Source organism: Hylobates moloch, unplaced genomic scaffold, assembly GCF_009828535.3.
Source record: "Hylobates moloch isolate HMO894 unplaced genomic scaffold, HMol_V3 SCAFFOLD_3, whole genome shotgun sequence".
Lineage (NCBI taxonomy): Eukaryota > Metazoa > Chordata > Mammalia > Primates > Hylobatidae > Hylobates > Hylobates moloch.
This window is the reverse complement of record NW_026652278.1, coordinates 31,076,794-31,093,281: the sequence shown is the minus strand read 5'-3', so window position 1 is coordinate 31,093,281 and position 16,488 is coordinate 31,076,794. Positions and strand designations below refer to the sequence as shown.

At 48.2% G+C, this 16,488-nt stretch overlaps 1 protein-coding gene across 3 annotated transcripts in view; it reads left to right on the top strand.

Annotated features, from left to right (window-relative positions):
- Window positions 1-16,488, top strand: part of SUFU (SUFU negative regulator of hedgehog signaling) — a 131,345-nt gene that overhangs the window by 166 nt on the left and 114,691 nt on the right. For all 3 annotated transcript variants that reach the window (XM_032179117.2, XM_032179107.2, XM_032179109.2), the window contains exons 2-4: window positions 228-271; window positions 1,034-1,244; window positions 6,060-6,194. In XM_032179117.2, the coding sequence (XP_032035008.2) occupies window positions 228-271; window positions 1,034-1,244; window positions 6,060-6,194 (390 nt within the window). The remainder of the gene's footprint in view (window positions 1-227; window positions 272-1,033; window positions 1,245-6,059; window positions 6,195-16,488) is intronic.

Genomic DNA, 16,488 nt, shown 5'->3' with positions numbered 1-16,488 from the left:
TCCCTTAGACAATATAAGGTTCTCATGTTTTTATTTGGGTCTATAAGACTTTAATAAACATCTCCTAGCACCTCACACTCTAACAAAAAGGAAATGTTGACACACGTACCCGGGAGGACATATTCCTACAACAAAGGAAAACAATTTAAATTGCATAAAATTAGCTTTAAGTTAAAAACCTGTACATTGTCGTTGCCTTTTGCATTTTCTTTTTTTCTGCATAACAGGCTAACATTGATCCGAAGATTGGCAATTGGAACTACTGGTATAGGTAATCTTTTGGTCATTAAAACATCATCTAAGGGTTTCAGAAACTGCTCTAGTGTCTCTTTAATTTTCATAAGGAGCTAGAATTGACATTGATGGTTGAGAAAATGGAGGTGAAGAGAGGTTATGTGTCACTGCTTTCAAATGAGCCCGGTGCATTTTTTTCTCTGGATTATGTTCTTCCCCAGAGCCCTTGAAATTTCAGGGACCTTTTTGTCAATAGCCCTAGAAAACATTAGATTTATTATCATCTATTAATACTAACGCTCCATGGATGAATGAATCAATCCATTGTCAGATTTATGTTTAAGTCCTGGTTAGCAGCGCTTCAGCAAAACATTAACAAATCCTTGGTTGGCGCACTTCTCGGTGCTTTCGTGGGACCCTAGCACCTCAGAGGGTGCTCAGTATCTCTAAACTTGGGTTCCTCCTAACACTAGGGGGAGACCAAGAGCCTTGGGACACTCTCAACACAGGGAGGGGAGGTGGGGCCTATTGTCAAGTCACGCCTTCCCTGCCTGTGACTGGCACAGACATTAGCCAATGGGTGCTTGGATAGGGCGCGCCGGCGCCCCGCCCCCCGAGCGCCCCACCGCCCCGAGGCACCCTCTGGCAGACTCGGCGGCGGCGACAGCCTGGGCGGACAGTGCGCCGTGCGCAGGCGCGGAGCTAGACCTCGCTGCAGCCCCCATCGCCTCGGGGAGTCTCACCCACCGAGTCCGCCCGCTGGCCCGTCAGTGCTCTCCCCGTCGTTTGCCCTCTCCAGTTCCCCCAGTGCCTGCCCTACGCACCCCGATGGCGGAGCTGCGGCCTAGCGGCGCCCCCGGCCCCACTGCGCCCCCGGCCCCTGGCCCGACTGCCCCCCCGGCCTTCGCTTCGCTCTTTCCCCCGGGACTGCACGCCATCTACGGAGAGTGCCGCCGCCTTTACCCTGACCAGCCGAACCCGCTCCAGGTTACTGCTATCGTCAAGTACTGGTATGCTCTGGGCCGCGGGAGACGGACAGGCGCGGGCTGGAAAGGGTTAAAGCGCCGAGGGCGAAGTAATTTGTGGGAGGTGGGAGGAGGGGTAGAGAATGGTTAAAGCACTCAGAAGGAGGGCTTCCTGCTGCGAGGGAAGGAGTTAAGGCTCAAGTTGGGAATGGGGACAAAGGGGTTAACGGAGCCTGTGGGTAGTGAGGGGTTAACCGGGATTAGGAGAATAGAGTGGGGACTGGGGGTGTGTGTAGGAGCAGAGGGGGGAACGGCATGAGCAAGGGAACTGTAAACGTGGTGAAAAGAGGGGGCGCCTGTAGGGGGTCATTAGCGGGCGAGGGGAAGCCAAGCGGGGGCGGCTGAAGTGGGATGGGAGAGGCGAGGCGGGGCCTGGGGAGCATTTGAGAGGGCTTTGGAGGAGCGAGGCCGGAGAAGCTCAGAGGGCACGAGACTGCATAGGATAGGGGGGGTTCGGGGGGCCCAGGGCTCTCCTGTGGTGGGTAGGAGGGCCAAAGATGAGGGCCTGGTGCTTGTGGAGAGATGAGGAGGAGGTCTTTTGATACCCTCCCGATGAGCTCAGACGTCGTATCAGGGCAAAGCTTTTGCTTTTGAAGTTTGACGGAGCAGCTCTTCCTGATAAACTTTTTGCTTACTCTGCACTGTTCTCTTTCTCCGTGCAGAGCTTCCTCCTAGCTCTGCAGCTGCTTTGCTTTAGGACATTAGGTAGAGAGAACCATGGTTTGGCTTAGGATTGAAGAGGACCACAGCTTCCCACCTCCAGTTGGAAATAAATTATGGAGACTCTGGGACCCCAGCAGGGAGGAATTGTGCAGTGGGACATTAAGAGGAGCTTCTTGGCCGTGGCCTGCAGTTTCTCCGGGGAGCTGAGAGTAACCCTCAAGTATCTTTAGGGTACGAGTGGTCTTTTCTAATTTCCCATTCCTGTTTGCAGCCTGTTTCTTCCTTCAGCATTTGGGCAAAACAGATGTTCTGGGGACTCTGGAAAAGAACCTGTCCTCAAGGTCTTGCTGGACCAAAAACTGAGATATTGGTTGAAACTGTCCAGGACCACATTCATGCAGGCATTGTGTTAGATGATCTTCAATGAGTCTTGAAAGACAGTTCTACAGCTGCTTGGGGGTGTAGCCAAAGGGTAGACCTGAAGGGGCAAGTGGACATCTTTGCTGGTTACCTCTCCTTTTAGGACTGAGTCTTCCTCCTGGTGAAAACCTGTTACTTCCCCTGGACATGGGTGTCAGTAGGCTGTGCAGGGCTGAGGCCAGCTGCCTGCGTCAATGGGAGGATGCCAAGAGGCCGACAGCGTGGAGAGCCTGGGGACCAGCCACCTGCTGTCTAGGGAGGGTTGTAGGGAACAGCCTCCTCTGTCAGAGTAGCCGGGAGGAGGTGGAACTGATGTCGCAGTCCTCTCTGGCTGGCGAACTGTTCTGTGGTTGAGAGGAGTTGTTGAAGAGCGCTTCTGAGTGGAAAGCAGCTCTTGCTAGCTTAATGACCCATTCTCATTGTGCTTTTATATTTAACTATGTGTTGTGATGAACTTGTTGTCATGTGTCATGATAAAAGTGGGGCTGGGCACGGTGGCTCATGCCTATATTCCCACCACTTTGGGAGGCCTTGAGGATCCCTTGAGGCCAGGAGTTCGAGACCAGTGTGGGCAACATAGCCAGACCCTATCTCTGTTATTTGAAAAATAAAAAAATAAAAAAATAAAAAAGAAGTGGGCCTGGCTCTGCCATGCTGTTTGTTCAGGTCTCATTTGAGTGTGAGGAGAAATCCCTACACAGATTCAGGCAACTATTTTTATGTCACCCAAGTAGCCATAAAGGATAGAATTGTATGTAAAAGGTATGAAAGCATGTGCAAAGGACTAAGGGCAATTTTTTTTTCCTTCCTGCTGCAAGCTTGTTAACAGCCATATCTTCAGAGATGGGCCAACATGTGATAATGAAGAAAAGGGATTATACAGCACTTTGTGAAAGCCCTTCCTAGATGCAGAAAAATATAACGAGAAACAGCACAGTGACTGGTACTTTCTTGTTTTTTTGAGACAGAGTTTTGCTCTGTCACCCAGGCTGGAGTGCAGTGGCACGATCTTGGCTTACTGTAACCTCTGTCTCCCGGTTTCAAGCGATTCTCGTGCCTCAGCCTCCCAAGTAGCTGGTATTACAGGCGCACGCCACCTTGCCCAGCTACTTTTTGTATTTTTAGTAGAGGCAGAGTTTCACCATGTTGGCCAGGCTGGTCTCGAACTCCTGACCTCAAGTGATCAACCCACCTCGGCCTCCCAAAGTGCTGGGATTACAGGCGTGAGCCAGTGCGCCCAGCCATCAGTGACTGGTACTTTCTAAGATGCGGAGGGGTTTGCAAAAATAAGATCCTGAAATTCATTTATATTCCTCACATTTGGGATCCCACGAGGTTTCTAGCAGGATGACTGACCCAGGCTATCTGGGTCTGTCTGTGGCCCAGGGTAGCTTGGGATTCATTTTGCAATAGCAGTGTGGCTCTGTGGCTGGTGATCCCTGAGTAGTGAGAACATTCTAACTGAAAGCTGAGACTTTGGTGAGCAAGGATCAAAGCAGGGAGGCAGAACCTGTACTCATGGCCTACTTCAGTCATGCAACTGCCCTGCAGAGAGAAGTTGGGTATTCAAGGAATTAAGTTGAAGGATGCCCTAGGACCTTGGATAACATCATTTGCTAAGTGTAAAATACGATTTTTTCCCACATACTCATCTGGCCTCTGAGTAGTAGAACAGAATACTCTGTGCTTGGGGACAGGGTTAATTTTGTCTGACTCTTAGTAGTTCCTTGCAGCTGGAGTTTTAAGGTTTAGCTTCTCTCCTTGATGTGACACCTTGTGGGAGACTTGGTGAGAAAGAGGGCTGCAGGGATGCTGCAGATGGAGCAGAGATGGTGAACGCAGTTTTGCAGCTTGGTGCGGGATGGACCTAGGCTGTAGCGGGGCAGGTTTGGAAATTTGCAGCAGGAAACTGGAGCAGGTATGGGGCCTGTAGTGGCTCGCATCTGCTCTGGAGTTCTGTAGCTCTAATGGGGTCTTTCCAGGGATCTCTACTCTTTTCTTTCTTCCCTTGCCCCACAAACTTTTCTAAATCCAACCCGTTGTAGAATTAGTCAAGTGATTTGTTGAAATCAGTTAAGGCAGACATGGAGAGTTGTCCTTCTTCCTCTGTTGAGATGCTAAGCTATTCGTAGCAACTTTCTTACAAGTTCTATAAATAATTTAGTATTTCCTAGCAGAGAATAGGGATTTCTACAAAGGCAAATAATATCCTGGTAAAAGAGGATGAAACAAGACCTACTGGTTTTAAATAGTGTTTAAATTGCCTGGTGCTGGCACCATTGACTGGAATCACTTGTAACATGTCTTTTATTTGGTTGTTAGCTTTCCGCCAGCATGCTATCCCAGTTGCAAAGTGTACTCCATCCATGTCCCAGGGGCAGGTGAAGCTTTTGCAGTCTGTGGAATGGTCAGATGTTTGAGGCAGCTCAAATGCTGTGTTTGTGGGCCAAATGCAGACTTCCTTCCACTGATGGTTTCTATTTGGTCTATTTCTCTAGCTACCAACATTTCTTATCCGTTCTTTTTTTTTTTTTAGACAAAGTCTCACTCGGTCGCCCAGGCTGGAGTGCAGTGGCGCAATCTCAGCTCTCTGCAACCTCTGCCTCTGTTGTTCGAGCGATTCTCCTGCCTCAGCCTCTCAAATAGCAAATAGCTGGGATTACAGGCACCTGCCACCACACCCGGCTAATTTTTTGTATCTTTAGTAGAGATGGGGTTTCACCGTGTTGGCCAGGCTGGTCTCAAACTCCTGACCTCAAGTGATTCACCCACTTCGGCCTCCCAAAGTGCAGATATTACAGGTGTGAGCCACTGTGCCCGGCCAAAACAGGATTTTTTTAAAAAGCACTGATTGCTAAAGGGAACTCTTATTGTATTAAATCCTCAGAGTGAGATAATAACTGAATCTCTTCCACAGCTCCTTCTCAGTTGAATGGTGGGGGAAATTTAATGTGGTCCTGAGAGGCCCCAAATCATTTACCATCCCAGCTCTACCTTTGAGGTGGCAGTCTGTCCTGGGATCATTTTCTGGATGCAGATGCTCACAGGGCGCAGTTTGACTCCTGCTGCAGTTCTCTGTGCAGAACTAAGTTAAGCCTAAGTTTGGCCTTTGTCACTTGCAATGATAAGAGACCAGCTTTGGTCTATGGGGTGCAGGCTGGTGTCTGCACGGACTAGAGGCTTTGGGTTTGTTTAGAACAAACTGTAATTAACATAGGGCACAATATAGTCTTTCAGGAATTAGCTGTCTAAGAGGCTGGAGTGGAGCAGAGCCTCTGCTTCCAGGAACAATGCCCATTGGGGATGCTCGGGATGGTCTTTCAACAGAGGCCAATTGATTGACTGATGTACCTCTTGCCTTGAAGCTTGGCATGTATACAGGCACCACAGAAGAGAGATAATCCCTGCCAATCTCATTTGGGATCGGTAATTTGAAACAGGAGAAAGCAAAATGGGTAACCACCCAGTCTGTTTTATTTCTAAAAGAGGCCCAGTCTTTCAGGGGTAGGAGAAGGGAGCCTCTTGGGCTTGCAGAGTTGGGCAGCCTTAGCTGTCCATCCCTTAGTCTCATTCTGGAGAGATGTGGCCTCTCTTTAGTTACCTTTCACCCAGGTTCCTCCAGGATGGGGCCTTTAGGTTTACAAAGTAGAGCACCTTAGCTTGACATTATCTGATTTCCAGGTTTACACTAACACCCCTGTGTTTTGTTTTTTGCAGGTTGGGTGGCCCAGACCCCTTGGACTATGTTAGCATGTACAGGAATGTGGGGAGCCCTTCTGCTAACATCCCCGAGCACTGGCACTACATCAGCTTCGGCCTGAGTGATCTCTATGGCGACAACAGAGTCCATGAGTGAGTATATGCCACCTGTTCTTTATCCAGAGCCTTATTCCTGAGGTTTTCCTGAGCAGGGGTGACAATGTCATAGTGCTGTGAGCGTGGTACTTCTCAGTGGAACCTCTGCATTTCTGCCCTCTGACTATAGCTACTCATGCCAAGGTGGTCCTCGTTAACACCTGATTCCTGCTTATCTAGTGCAGGAAAGTCTTGATGAGCAAGTTTCCCAAATCAGGTTTTTCTAAGCTTGCCCTGGAGTTTGGGCTCATAGGACAGGAAGGTAGCATGGTTATGACTCAGAACTTGGGCTGATGCCTCTGTGTCTACTTCCTTTTATTTCCTTAGTTTATTATGAAACATTTTAAACATAAAGCAAAGTTGGAAGGATTTTATAGTGAACACTCATATACGCACAACCCAGATTCTACTGTTAACTTTATACTTGCTTCATCACAAATCTGTTCATTTCTCATCCTTTATCTGTCTTACCTACTTCCTTTTAACCTGTATTTATTTATTTTTATCCTAGTCTGCTTCCGTTTGTTGCCCTATATGCTTTTTTTTGGAGATAGAGTCTCACTGTGTCATCCAGGCTAGAGTGCAGTGGTATGATCATGGTTCACTGCAGCCTCGACCTCCCTAGGCTCAGGTGATCCTCCAACCTCAGCCTCCTGAGTAGCTAGGATGACAGGCAAGCACCACCATGCCCAGCTAATTTTTGTAATTTTTTTGTAGAGACAGGGTTTCACCATGTTGCCCAGGCTGGTCTCAAACTCCTGGGCTTAAGCAGTTCTTCCACCTCAGCTTCCCAAAATGTCAGGATTATGGGTATGAGCCACTGTGCCCAACTCAAGAGTTCATACTCTTAATGACTGTATTCTCTTGCCTTTTGAGCAATTATATCATGTACTCCAATAAGCTACCAACTATTTTTTTTAGAAACGGAGTCTCGCTCTGTCGCCCAGGCTAGAGTGCAGTGGGGTGATCTCAGCTCACTGCAAGCTCTGCCTGCCGGGCTCACGCCATTCTCCTGCCTCAGCCTCCTGAGTACCTGGGACTATAGGCGCCCACCACCGCGCCCAGCTAATTTTTGTATTTTTAGTAGAGACGGGGTTTCACCATGTTAGCCAGGATGGTCTTGATCTCCTGACCTCATGATCCGCCTGCCTCAGCCTCCCAAAGTGCTGGAATTACAGGCGTGAGCCACTGTGCCCGGCCTGCTACCATCTATATTTTAAAAAGATTTTTTTTTGGCTGGGCACAGTGGCTCATGCCTGTAATCCCAGCACTTTAGGGGACTGAGGCAGGTGGCTCACTTGAGGTCAGGAGTTCGAGACCAGCCTGGCCAACATGGTGAAACTTTGTCTCTACTAAAAATACAAAAAATTAGCCAGGCATGGTGGCATGTGCCTGTAATCCCAACTACTCCGGAGGCTGAGGCACGAGAATCACTTGAACCTGGGAGGCAGAGGTTGCAGTGAGCTGAGATCGTGCCACTGTGCTCCAGCCTGGGCAACAGAGTGAAACTGTGTCTTAAAAAAATAATAATTAGGCTGAGCACGGTGGCTCACGCCTGTAATCTCAGCACTTTGGGAGGTTGAGGCAGGCGGATCACCTGAGGTTGGGAGTTCGAGACAAGCCTGACCATCATGGAGAAACCCCGTCTCTACTAAAAATACAACATTAGCCGGGCGTGGTGGCACATGCCTGTAATCCCAGCTACTAGGGAGGCTGAGGCAGGAGAATTGCTTGAACCTGGGAGGTGTAGGTTGCAGTGAGCCGAGATTGTGCCATTGTACTCCAGCCTGGGCAACAAGAGCGAAACTCCATCTCAAAAAAAAAAAAAATAGTAATAATAATAATAAAAATAAAAAAAGTTTTTTCTATTTATATTCTTTTGATGGAGAGTTTCTTTTCTTCAATTTAAATGTAATCTTTCTATGTTCATATTCTGTCAATTAAAAATAAAATAAATGTAGTCTTCCCTCAACCTCATTAGCATGGTTAATCAAGAGCTGATTTTATTTGTATTGTCATATCCTCTTCTGGTTTTTGCCTTTTGTACTTTTTTGCCCCTTACACCATGTCTTTTCTATCTTGGTGGTGGCTGCTTAACCTGGGCAGGTTGAAAGAGTAGCAGGACTCCTCCTCTCCTGCCTTTGCATCGCAACCGATTCTGGAGATGATGATGGTATCATAAAGAAGATGATGATAGCCTTTTTTCCCTTTGTTTAGTACTTACTATCTTCCATGTCATTGTGTTAAATGCTTTACAATCTTATCAGGTTCTCATTATTCCTATTTTATAGATAAGAAAAATGAGTCTCTTGAGGGGTTAAATGAATTGCTCAAAGTTACAGATCTAGGGGTAAAAGAGCTGGGATTGAATTGGGCTGTTGGAGTCCAAAGTTTGAGCTTTTTTGTTTTGTTTTTTGAGACAGGGTCACGCTCTGTCACCCAGGCAGGAGTGTAGTGGCTCAATCATGGCTCACTGCAGCCTCAACCTCCTGGGCTCAAGCAATTATCCCACCTCAACCTCCCAAGGAGCTGGGATTACAGGCATGCACCACCACACCTGGCTAATTTTTCAAATTTGCTGTAGAATTGAGGTCTCGCTATGTTGTTCAGGCTGGTCTCAGATGCCTGGGCTGAAGCGATCCTCCTGCCTTGGCCTCCCAAAGTGTTGGGATTATAGGCGTGAACCACTGTATTCAGCCTCAGAGTTTCAGCTTTTAACCACTGGGCTATTCTACCTCTCTGAACACAGGCCTAACCCAACTTCCTCTTCTCTCTTGTTAAGCTCAGAGGCCCAGGTTTCAGCTCCTCACTGGTCACGTGTTGGGAGCAATGTCTGCAGCTGCCTTTACAGCCTTCCAAATGGATTAATTGCAGTGTCAGCAGAAGGATTTGGGAACAGGGAATTAATCTTGCCTGAATGGGGACCCAGCATTACAGTATTAATAATGGAGATAGAATAGCAAACAGATGTGGGGAGTAAAGGGACTATGTTGGACATTAATTTATATTTTTAATAAGAACCTGCAGAGAGTATTTAGTGCAGCTAGCCTGTACCTTTTTGCTGACAGATTTATTCTGGTTAAAAGAATATCATTTCCTATGTGGCTTAAGGATTCTTCCAGTCTACCTGCTAGGTATAGGCCCAAGGCCCAAAATAACATGAAGAATGTGATTGAGCAAGCCTCATATTTCGGAAGGGGCAACCTCTTAATTTGAAATAGGACCTTGTTTATTGTTTTTTTCTGGTTTAATACTATCCTCTTACACGTGTTTCATTTCTACATGGTACAGCACTTTGTATTCATATGTCATTTATGACAAGAGTGAAACCTCTATTTGGGTTTTCATGTCACCAGTCAAGCCTAGTATTTTCCAGTATTACATCCTGGCACTAGAAGGATATGGAAGGCATGTTCTCAGATATTTACCCAGTTCTGGTCTATGTTGCAGAAGTCAAAAGTACCTCTATAGGCTGGGCATGGTGCCTCATGCCTATAGTCGTAGCACTTTGGAGGCCGAGGCAGGAGGATCGCTTGAGCCCAGGAGTTCGACACCAGCCTGGGGAACATAGTGAGACCCCCCTGATCTCTACAGAAAATACAGAAATTAGCCAGACATGGTGGTGTGCATCTGTAGCCCTAGCTACTTGGGGGGCTGAGGTGGGAGGATCACTGGAGCCAGGGAGTTCGAAGCTGCAGTGAGCCATGATTGCACTACTGCACTCCAGTTTGGGTAACAGAGCGAGACCCTATCTCAAAAAAAAAAAATAAAGAAAAATAATAAAACACAAATAGGTACTTTTATAATTGGCCTTGTACTGGGATGACTGGTTTCTTTTTGATCCTGTTAAGTTTCTTGAAGAAAAATGTGATTTTCCACACATTTCATAATGGTGGGGCCTCTTTAAAATGGCTTAATGAATCCTCATTTAAATTAGTACTCAAAGCTGAGGCCAGAAAGGCAAGTGTTCTGCCATCCAGCTTACGTGCTAAGAGGTGCTGGGTTGGATGATGGCAAATGGATCTCTGGCAACAATTCTTCTTCCACTGTCTGTGTCTTCTCTTCAGCAAGAAAGGAGCAGAAGCATTGGTTCATTTTTTTCAGCACACATTCATCAAGCACCTACTTTGTATCAGACACAGAACATCATAATAGATGTCTTGGGGGATAAAATAGCAAGACATAATTCTTGTCTGAAGGAACTCATGTTCTAGAGGGGAGATAAACATGTAAAGATGGTTATAGTATTGAGTAATAAATGTTACAGTCCATGGGTGTAAAACATGATCTGGGAGCAGCGCAGAGGGCGTAACTTCTAGTCAGGCTGCTGAATTGCTAGAGGCTGCAGTGAGGAGGTAGCGTTTGAGAGGAACCGTGTAGGAAGGGGCCTGGAATGCCATCTGCAGCCTGACGCTCCATGGTACCAACAGTGCTTTCAGGAGTGAGAAGGACTTGAAAAACCTTCTAGCTCAGTATTTCAAAAACTTTTAGTGCCACTTTCATAATTGTTGCCACTTGTAGTATTATTTACTTCATGTTCTTTTTAAGTTATCCTCTCCTTTTTTAAACTGATATGAATTTATTTTTATTTTTATTTTTGAGACGATCTCGCTCTGTTGCCCAGGCTGGAGGGCAGTGGCAAGGTCACGACTCACTGCAGCCTCAACCACTCTGGCTCAAACGATCCTCCTGCCTCAGCCTCCCAAGTAGCTGGGACCACAGGCATGCACCACCACACTCGGCTAATTTTTTTTTTTTTTATTGTTGCGACGAGGTCTCGCTATGTTGCCCAGGCTGGTCTCGAACTACTGGACTCAAGCAATCCTCCCGCCTTGGCCTCTCAAAGTGCTGGGATTGCAGGCAAGAGCCACTGCTCCTGGCAACGGCATTTATTAAGTGCCTGCTGTGTACCTCCTCCTATTATGATCTTTCCTTCTCCTCACAGCCTGTTGAGGGTAGGAACAGGCAGAAGCGAGGGGTCCTCTGCATTTCTTCTTGCTCCTGGCAGGCATGCTTCAGGGGCAGGAGGGGATGCCCACCCTGGTAACCCTAAAAGGGATGAAGAGTACAATGATTTGATAAGCCTTGGGATGGCCATTTTCATTCAAGTTTTTTCCTTATTCACATTCACTAAAGGAAACCAGGCAAGAGAGCACTTGTTTCGATCAAGATTCTTAAGAAGCCATTTCTGAAGTTGGAGAGATGGAACAAGTTCCAGGTCTGGGCAGCCACAGGAGAGAACAGAGTGTTTTTCTAGGAACCCCAAGGCTGCTCCCAACTGACCTGAGTGGAGAGACTGTCCTGTGGGACTCTTCTCTGGGACTTGGGAGGTGTCAGACAGCTGAGCCTCAGCTGCCAAGTGCTGTCGGAGCTTGCAGCTCTGGCCTTCCTCTTTATGGCCACACAGCTGTGGACTGGAATGTGGGGATCTATGCGGCTGTAGAAGTGGTTTCAGCATCACTCTCTGTGAGGATTTCTGGCTGCCCCGGGTACCACCAACAGCTCTGGCTAGACAGAGCCTATGGGGCCCTAACCGAGGCTGGAAGGCTGGGTAGCTGGAGAGTGCATTTGAGAACTCAGGCAGACTTCCCTGGTGGGATTTTCCCAGGGCAGGTCATCTGCTGTACATGTCGAGCTGGTTCCAAAGACAGCCTTTGTGTGGAGTTGGCCCAGAAGCATGGGTCGTGCCCATGCCTCACCACCATGGGTGATCTAGGCTCTGTCTCACAAATGTGACTTCTTGGCGCACATGTCCAATGGAGTTTGGAGCAGTTCTGCACCCCCCGTGGGGGCTGGAACTGCTGCTGACCGGCTTTCTGGGGCTGCCTCCACCCAGTTGGTGGAGAGCCTCCCTTTCCCTTGTGTTCTTCTTAGCTGGGCTCTGCACCCACATGAGTTATTTATTAAAACACTCGATACAGATTAACTTTTCCACTTGTTTAGTGTGGCCTCGGTCTCCTCCAGTTGAGAAATGCTAATTTTTCCTCCTCAAAGCTTAGTTTGCTGGAACTTTTTTTTTTTTTTTGAGACAGAGTCTCGGTCTGTCACCCAGGCTGGAGTACAATGTCGTGATCTCAGCTCACTGCAACCTCCCCTTCCCAGGTTCAAGCGATTCGCCTGCCTCAGCCTCCCAAGTAGCTGGGACTACAGGCACATGCCACCACGCCTGGCTAATTCTTGTATTTTTAGTAGAGATGGGGTTTCACCATGTTGGCCAGGCTGGTCTCGAACTCCTGACCTCAGGTGATCCACCCACCTCAGCCTCCCAAAGTGCTGGGATTACAGGTGTGAGCCATCCTGCCTGGCCTGCAGGAACTTTTTAACATGTCGTTTACAAGAGAGATCCTTTGTTTGCCATACACATCTGTACTGGGAGCTTGGTCCCTCCTCTGGTTGGATCTTTGCCCTCCTCCTAGAGCCCTCATGAGGCTGGCAACCAGAATGCCTCCCTAAGCCACTGGGCCCAGCCCTGGCTAAGTTTAGCAGGCTAAAAGAAGTGTTCTGTCAGCTCATTGGGGGGCACACCTCCCTGAAGTCTGGTCCCTCTGCCTTTCCTCTCAGGGATGTTCAGTGTCAGGATGACTATTTGCATGAGATGGTGGAGTTCCCTGCTAAGAACAGGTGATCTGGACCACCAAGCAAGCGTGAGGCGCCCTTTGTCATGGCCCAGTGTGGGGCAGGGCCCAACAGGGACTCTAGAGCCCTTCCTGAGGCCAAAGCTCTCACTTAGGGTTGGAGTTCAGGCCCCAAATCTCTAAATTTGTGAATTTTTAAATGTTGAGGAGAATTTTTTTTTTTTTTTTTTTTTTTTTTTTTTTTTTTTTTTTTTTTTTTGTTTGAGATAGAGTCTTCCTTTGTTGCTGAGGCTGGAGTGCAGTGACATGACCTCGACTCTGCTGGGATTATTTATAGGCATGCGCCACCATGCCCGGCTAATTTTTTATTTTTATTAGAGACAGGGTTTTACTTTGTTGGTCAGGCTGGTCTCAGACTCCTGACCTCAAGTGATCTACCCGTCTCAGCCTCCCAAAGTGCTGGGATTTCTTTTCTTTTGTAGCTACAGGAAGACCTGTATTGTGGGGGTTCCCAGCAGATGTCATCCTTTATAAAGCATTTCATTTGCAGCATGGATTGTTTCTTCCTTCATGGGGTAAGGGTTACAAATTCTGCAATTCAGGGAGTCCCTCAACAGTTGGGAAAAAACTTGTCCAGCTGGCCCAGTTAAACTCACTTTATTATTATTATTATTATTATTATTATTTTATTTTATTTTATTTTTTTTTTGAGACGGAGTCTCACTCTGTCGCCCAGGCTGGAGTGCAGTGGCGCAATCTCCGCTCACTGCAAGCTCCGCCTCCGGGGCTCACGCCATTCTCCTGCCTCAGCCTCCGGAGTAGCTGGAACTACAGGCGCCTGCCACCACGCCCAGAGAATTTTTTGTATTTTTAGTGGAGACGGGGTTTCAGGGTGTTAGCCAGGATGGTCTCGATCTCCTGACCTCGTGATCCACCTGCCTCGGCCTCCCAAAGTGCTGGGATTACAGGTGTGAGCCACCGCGCCTGGCCTCACTTTTTTTTTGGGGGGGACAAAGTCTCGCTCTGTTGCCAGGCTGGAGTGCAGTGGCACGATCTCGGCTCACTGCAACCTCTGCCTCCCGGGTTCAAGCAATTGTCCTGCCTCAGCCTCCCAAGTAGCTGGGATTACAGGCGCCCGCCAACACGCCCAGCTAATTTTTGTATTTTTAGTAGAGATAAGGTTTCACCATGTTGGCCAGGATGGTCTCGATCTCTTGACCTTGTGCTGAGATTACAGGTGTAAGCCTCTGTGCTGGCCTAAACTCACTTTTAAAAAGCCTGTAGCTGGGCATGGTGGCTCACATCTGTAATCCCAGCATTTTGGGAGGCTGAGGTGGGCGGATCACCTGAGGTCAGGAGTTCGAGACCAGCCTGGCCAACATGGCGAAACCTGTCTCTACTAAAAATACAAAAATTAGCTGGGTCCGGCCGGGTGCGGTGGCTCACGCTTGTAATCCCAGCACTTTGGGAGGCCGAGGCGGGCGGATCACGAGGTCAGGAGATCGAGACCACGGTGAAACCCTGTCTCTACTAAAAATACAAAAAAAATTAGCCGGGCATGGTGGCGGGCGCCTGTAGTCCCAGCTACTCGGAGAGGCTGAGGCAGGAGAATGGCGTGAACCCAGGAGGTGGAGCTTGCAGTGAGCTGAGATTGCGCCACTGCACTCTAGCCTGGGTGACAGAGCGAGACTCTGTCTCAAAAAAAAAAAATTAGCTGGGTGTGGTGGTGGGCACCTGTAATCCCAGCTACTGGGGAGGCTGAGACAGGAGAATCACTTGAACCCGGGAGGTGGAGGTTGCAGTGAGCCGAGACTGCATCATTGCACTCTAGCCTGGGCGATAAGAGTGAAACTCCATTGACTTGGGGCAGAATATGACCGAGACCCCCACTGCACTCATCTGGTTAAGGATGAGACTCTGTCCAAAAAAAAAAAAAAAAAAAGTGGTGTGGTATTGTAAGTGACTACCAGGCCAGAGTGGTGCCAGGTAGGTCAGCGCTGGGAGAGTTCCTTCTCTCCTCAAGAGACTTGGAAGGCTTTATGGGTTTGATGCAATCTGATCTCTCAGTCCCAGGATTTTCCCCTGTTCAGCCCACACTTTTGGGCTCTCCTCTTCCAAGCTGTGCTGTTATCTATTTTGAATGCTATTCCCCATACCTCTCATGTCCTGGATCTGAGTTTGCTAGCCTCTCCCTTATCCACCTTTCTGATTCAGGGGTCCCAACTCTGGCCTTTGACCCTTGACTCCTGAATTCATTCATGTATCTTGCCTCTGAGGTATTCAGTGCAGCTCCATTTCTTGTTTCAGTTCTGATGTTGTTCCTGAGATGTGTCTGGTGGGATCTTATCCTTTATGACCTCAGCCCTGAGGAATGGTATCCTCACCCATCCAACTAACTTTGCAGCTTGCTGTCCTGCCTGCCAAGCTCTTGAGGACCAGGCTGTGCAGCACACTCACCAGCAGAGCTATCTTGAGTCCCCTGTACAGGCAGAACATTGGACAAGATGATGTGTTTGAGTGTGGAGACAGTGAAGAATCTAACCGAGTGCCTGCCCTTAAAAATGCAGCATGTGCTTGGTAGAAGATGGTGAGGTCCTTGAGAAAGAAGACGACAGTGAGGACTGGGACTTGGAGCAGCTTCCTGTCTCCCTGTGACTTTGAGGCTCTCTCTCCTCACCCTGTGATCTTCAGTGTTCCAAGAAACTTTAAACAGATAATTATTATTACAAACAATTATAGCCCTTACTCGGTATAAGGCACTCTTCTAAGTGCTTTATGTAAACTCATTTAATCCTCAGAACAACTCTATGGTGTAGGACTTATTATCCTTATTTTACACATAAGGAAACTGAGATGTAGAAATGTTAAGGAACTCATCCACCCAGCCAGTGAATGCTGGAACTGGGATATAAACCCAGGCAGTCTGGATCCAGTAGTCACCACCTCCTTTTTCTACCTCCTGCAGAGAGCTGGAGAATTCTATTCAGAATTATGCTGCTAAATTCAAAGTTATCTTGGATTAATGGAATGAAATGATCAAGACTGAGTAGAGTTAACCAGAAAGTGCTTCGTCAGGGGAAATGTTGAGCTGGATGTAGAAGCTATCTATCTATCTAACTGACTGACTGTCTGTCTGTCTATCTATTTATTTATTTATTTTTGACACAGGGCCTGGCCCTCTCGCCCAGGCTGGAGTGCACTGGCTCCATCTTGGCTCACTGCAACCTCTGCTTCCCAGGCTCAAGTCATCCTCCCACCTCAACCTCCTGAGTAGCTGGTACTACAGGCACTCACCATCATGCCTGGCTAATTTTTATATTTTTTGTAGAGATTGGGTTTTGCCATGTTGCCCAGGCTGGTCTGAAACTCATGAGCTCAAGCCATCCCAAAGTGCTGGGATTATAGGCGTGAGTCACCGCGCCCAGCCTGGAAGCAGCTTTTAAAGAAAGGGTCCGGCCGGGTGCGGTGGCTCACGCCTGTAATCCCAGCACTTTGGGAGGCGGAGGCAGGCGGATCACGAGGTCAGGAGATCAAGACCATCCTGGCTAACACCCTGAAACCCCGTCTCTAATAAAAAAATACAAAAAATTAGCCGGGCGTGGTGGCGGGCGCCTGTAGTCCCAGCTACGCGGGAGGCTGAGGCAGGAGAATGGCGTGAACCCGGGAGGCGGAGCTTGCAGTGAGTGGAGATGCGCCACTGCACTCCAGCCTGGGAG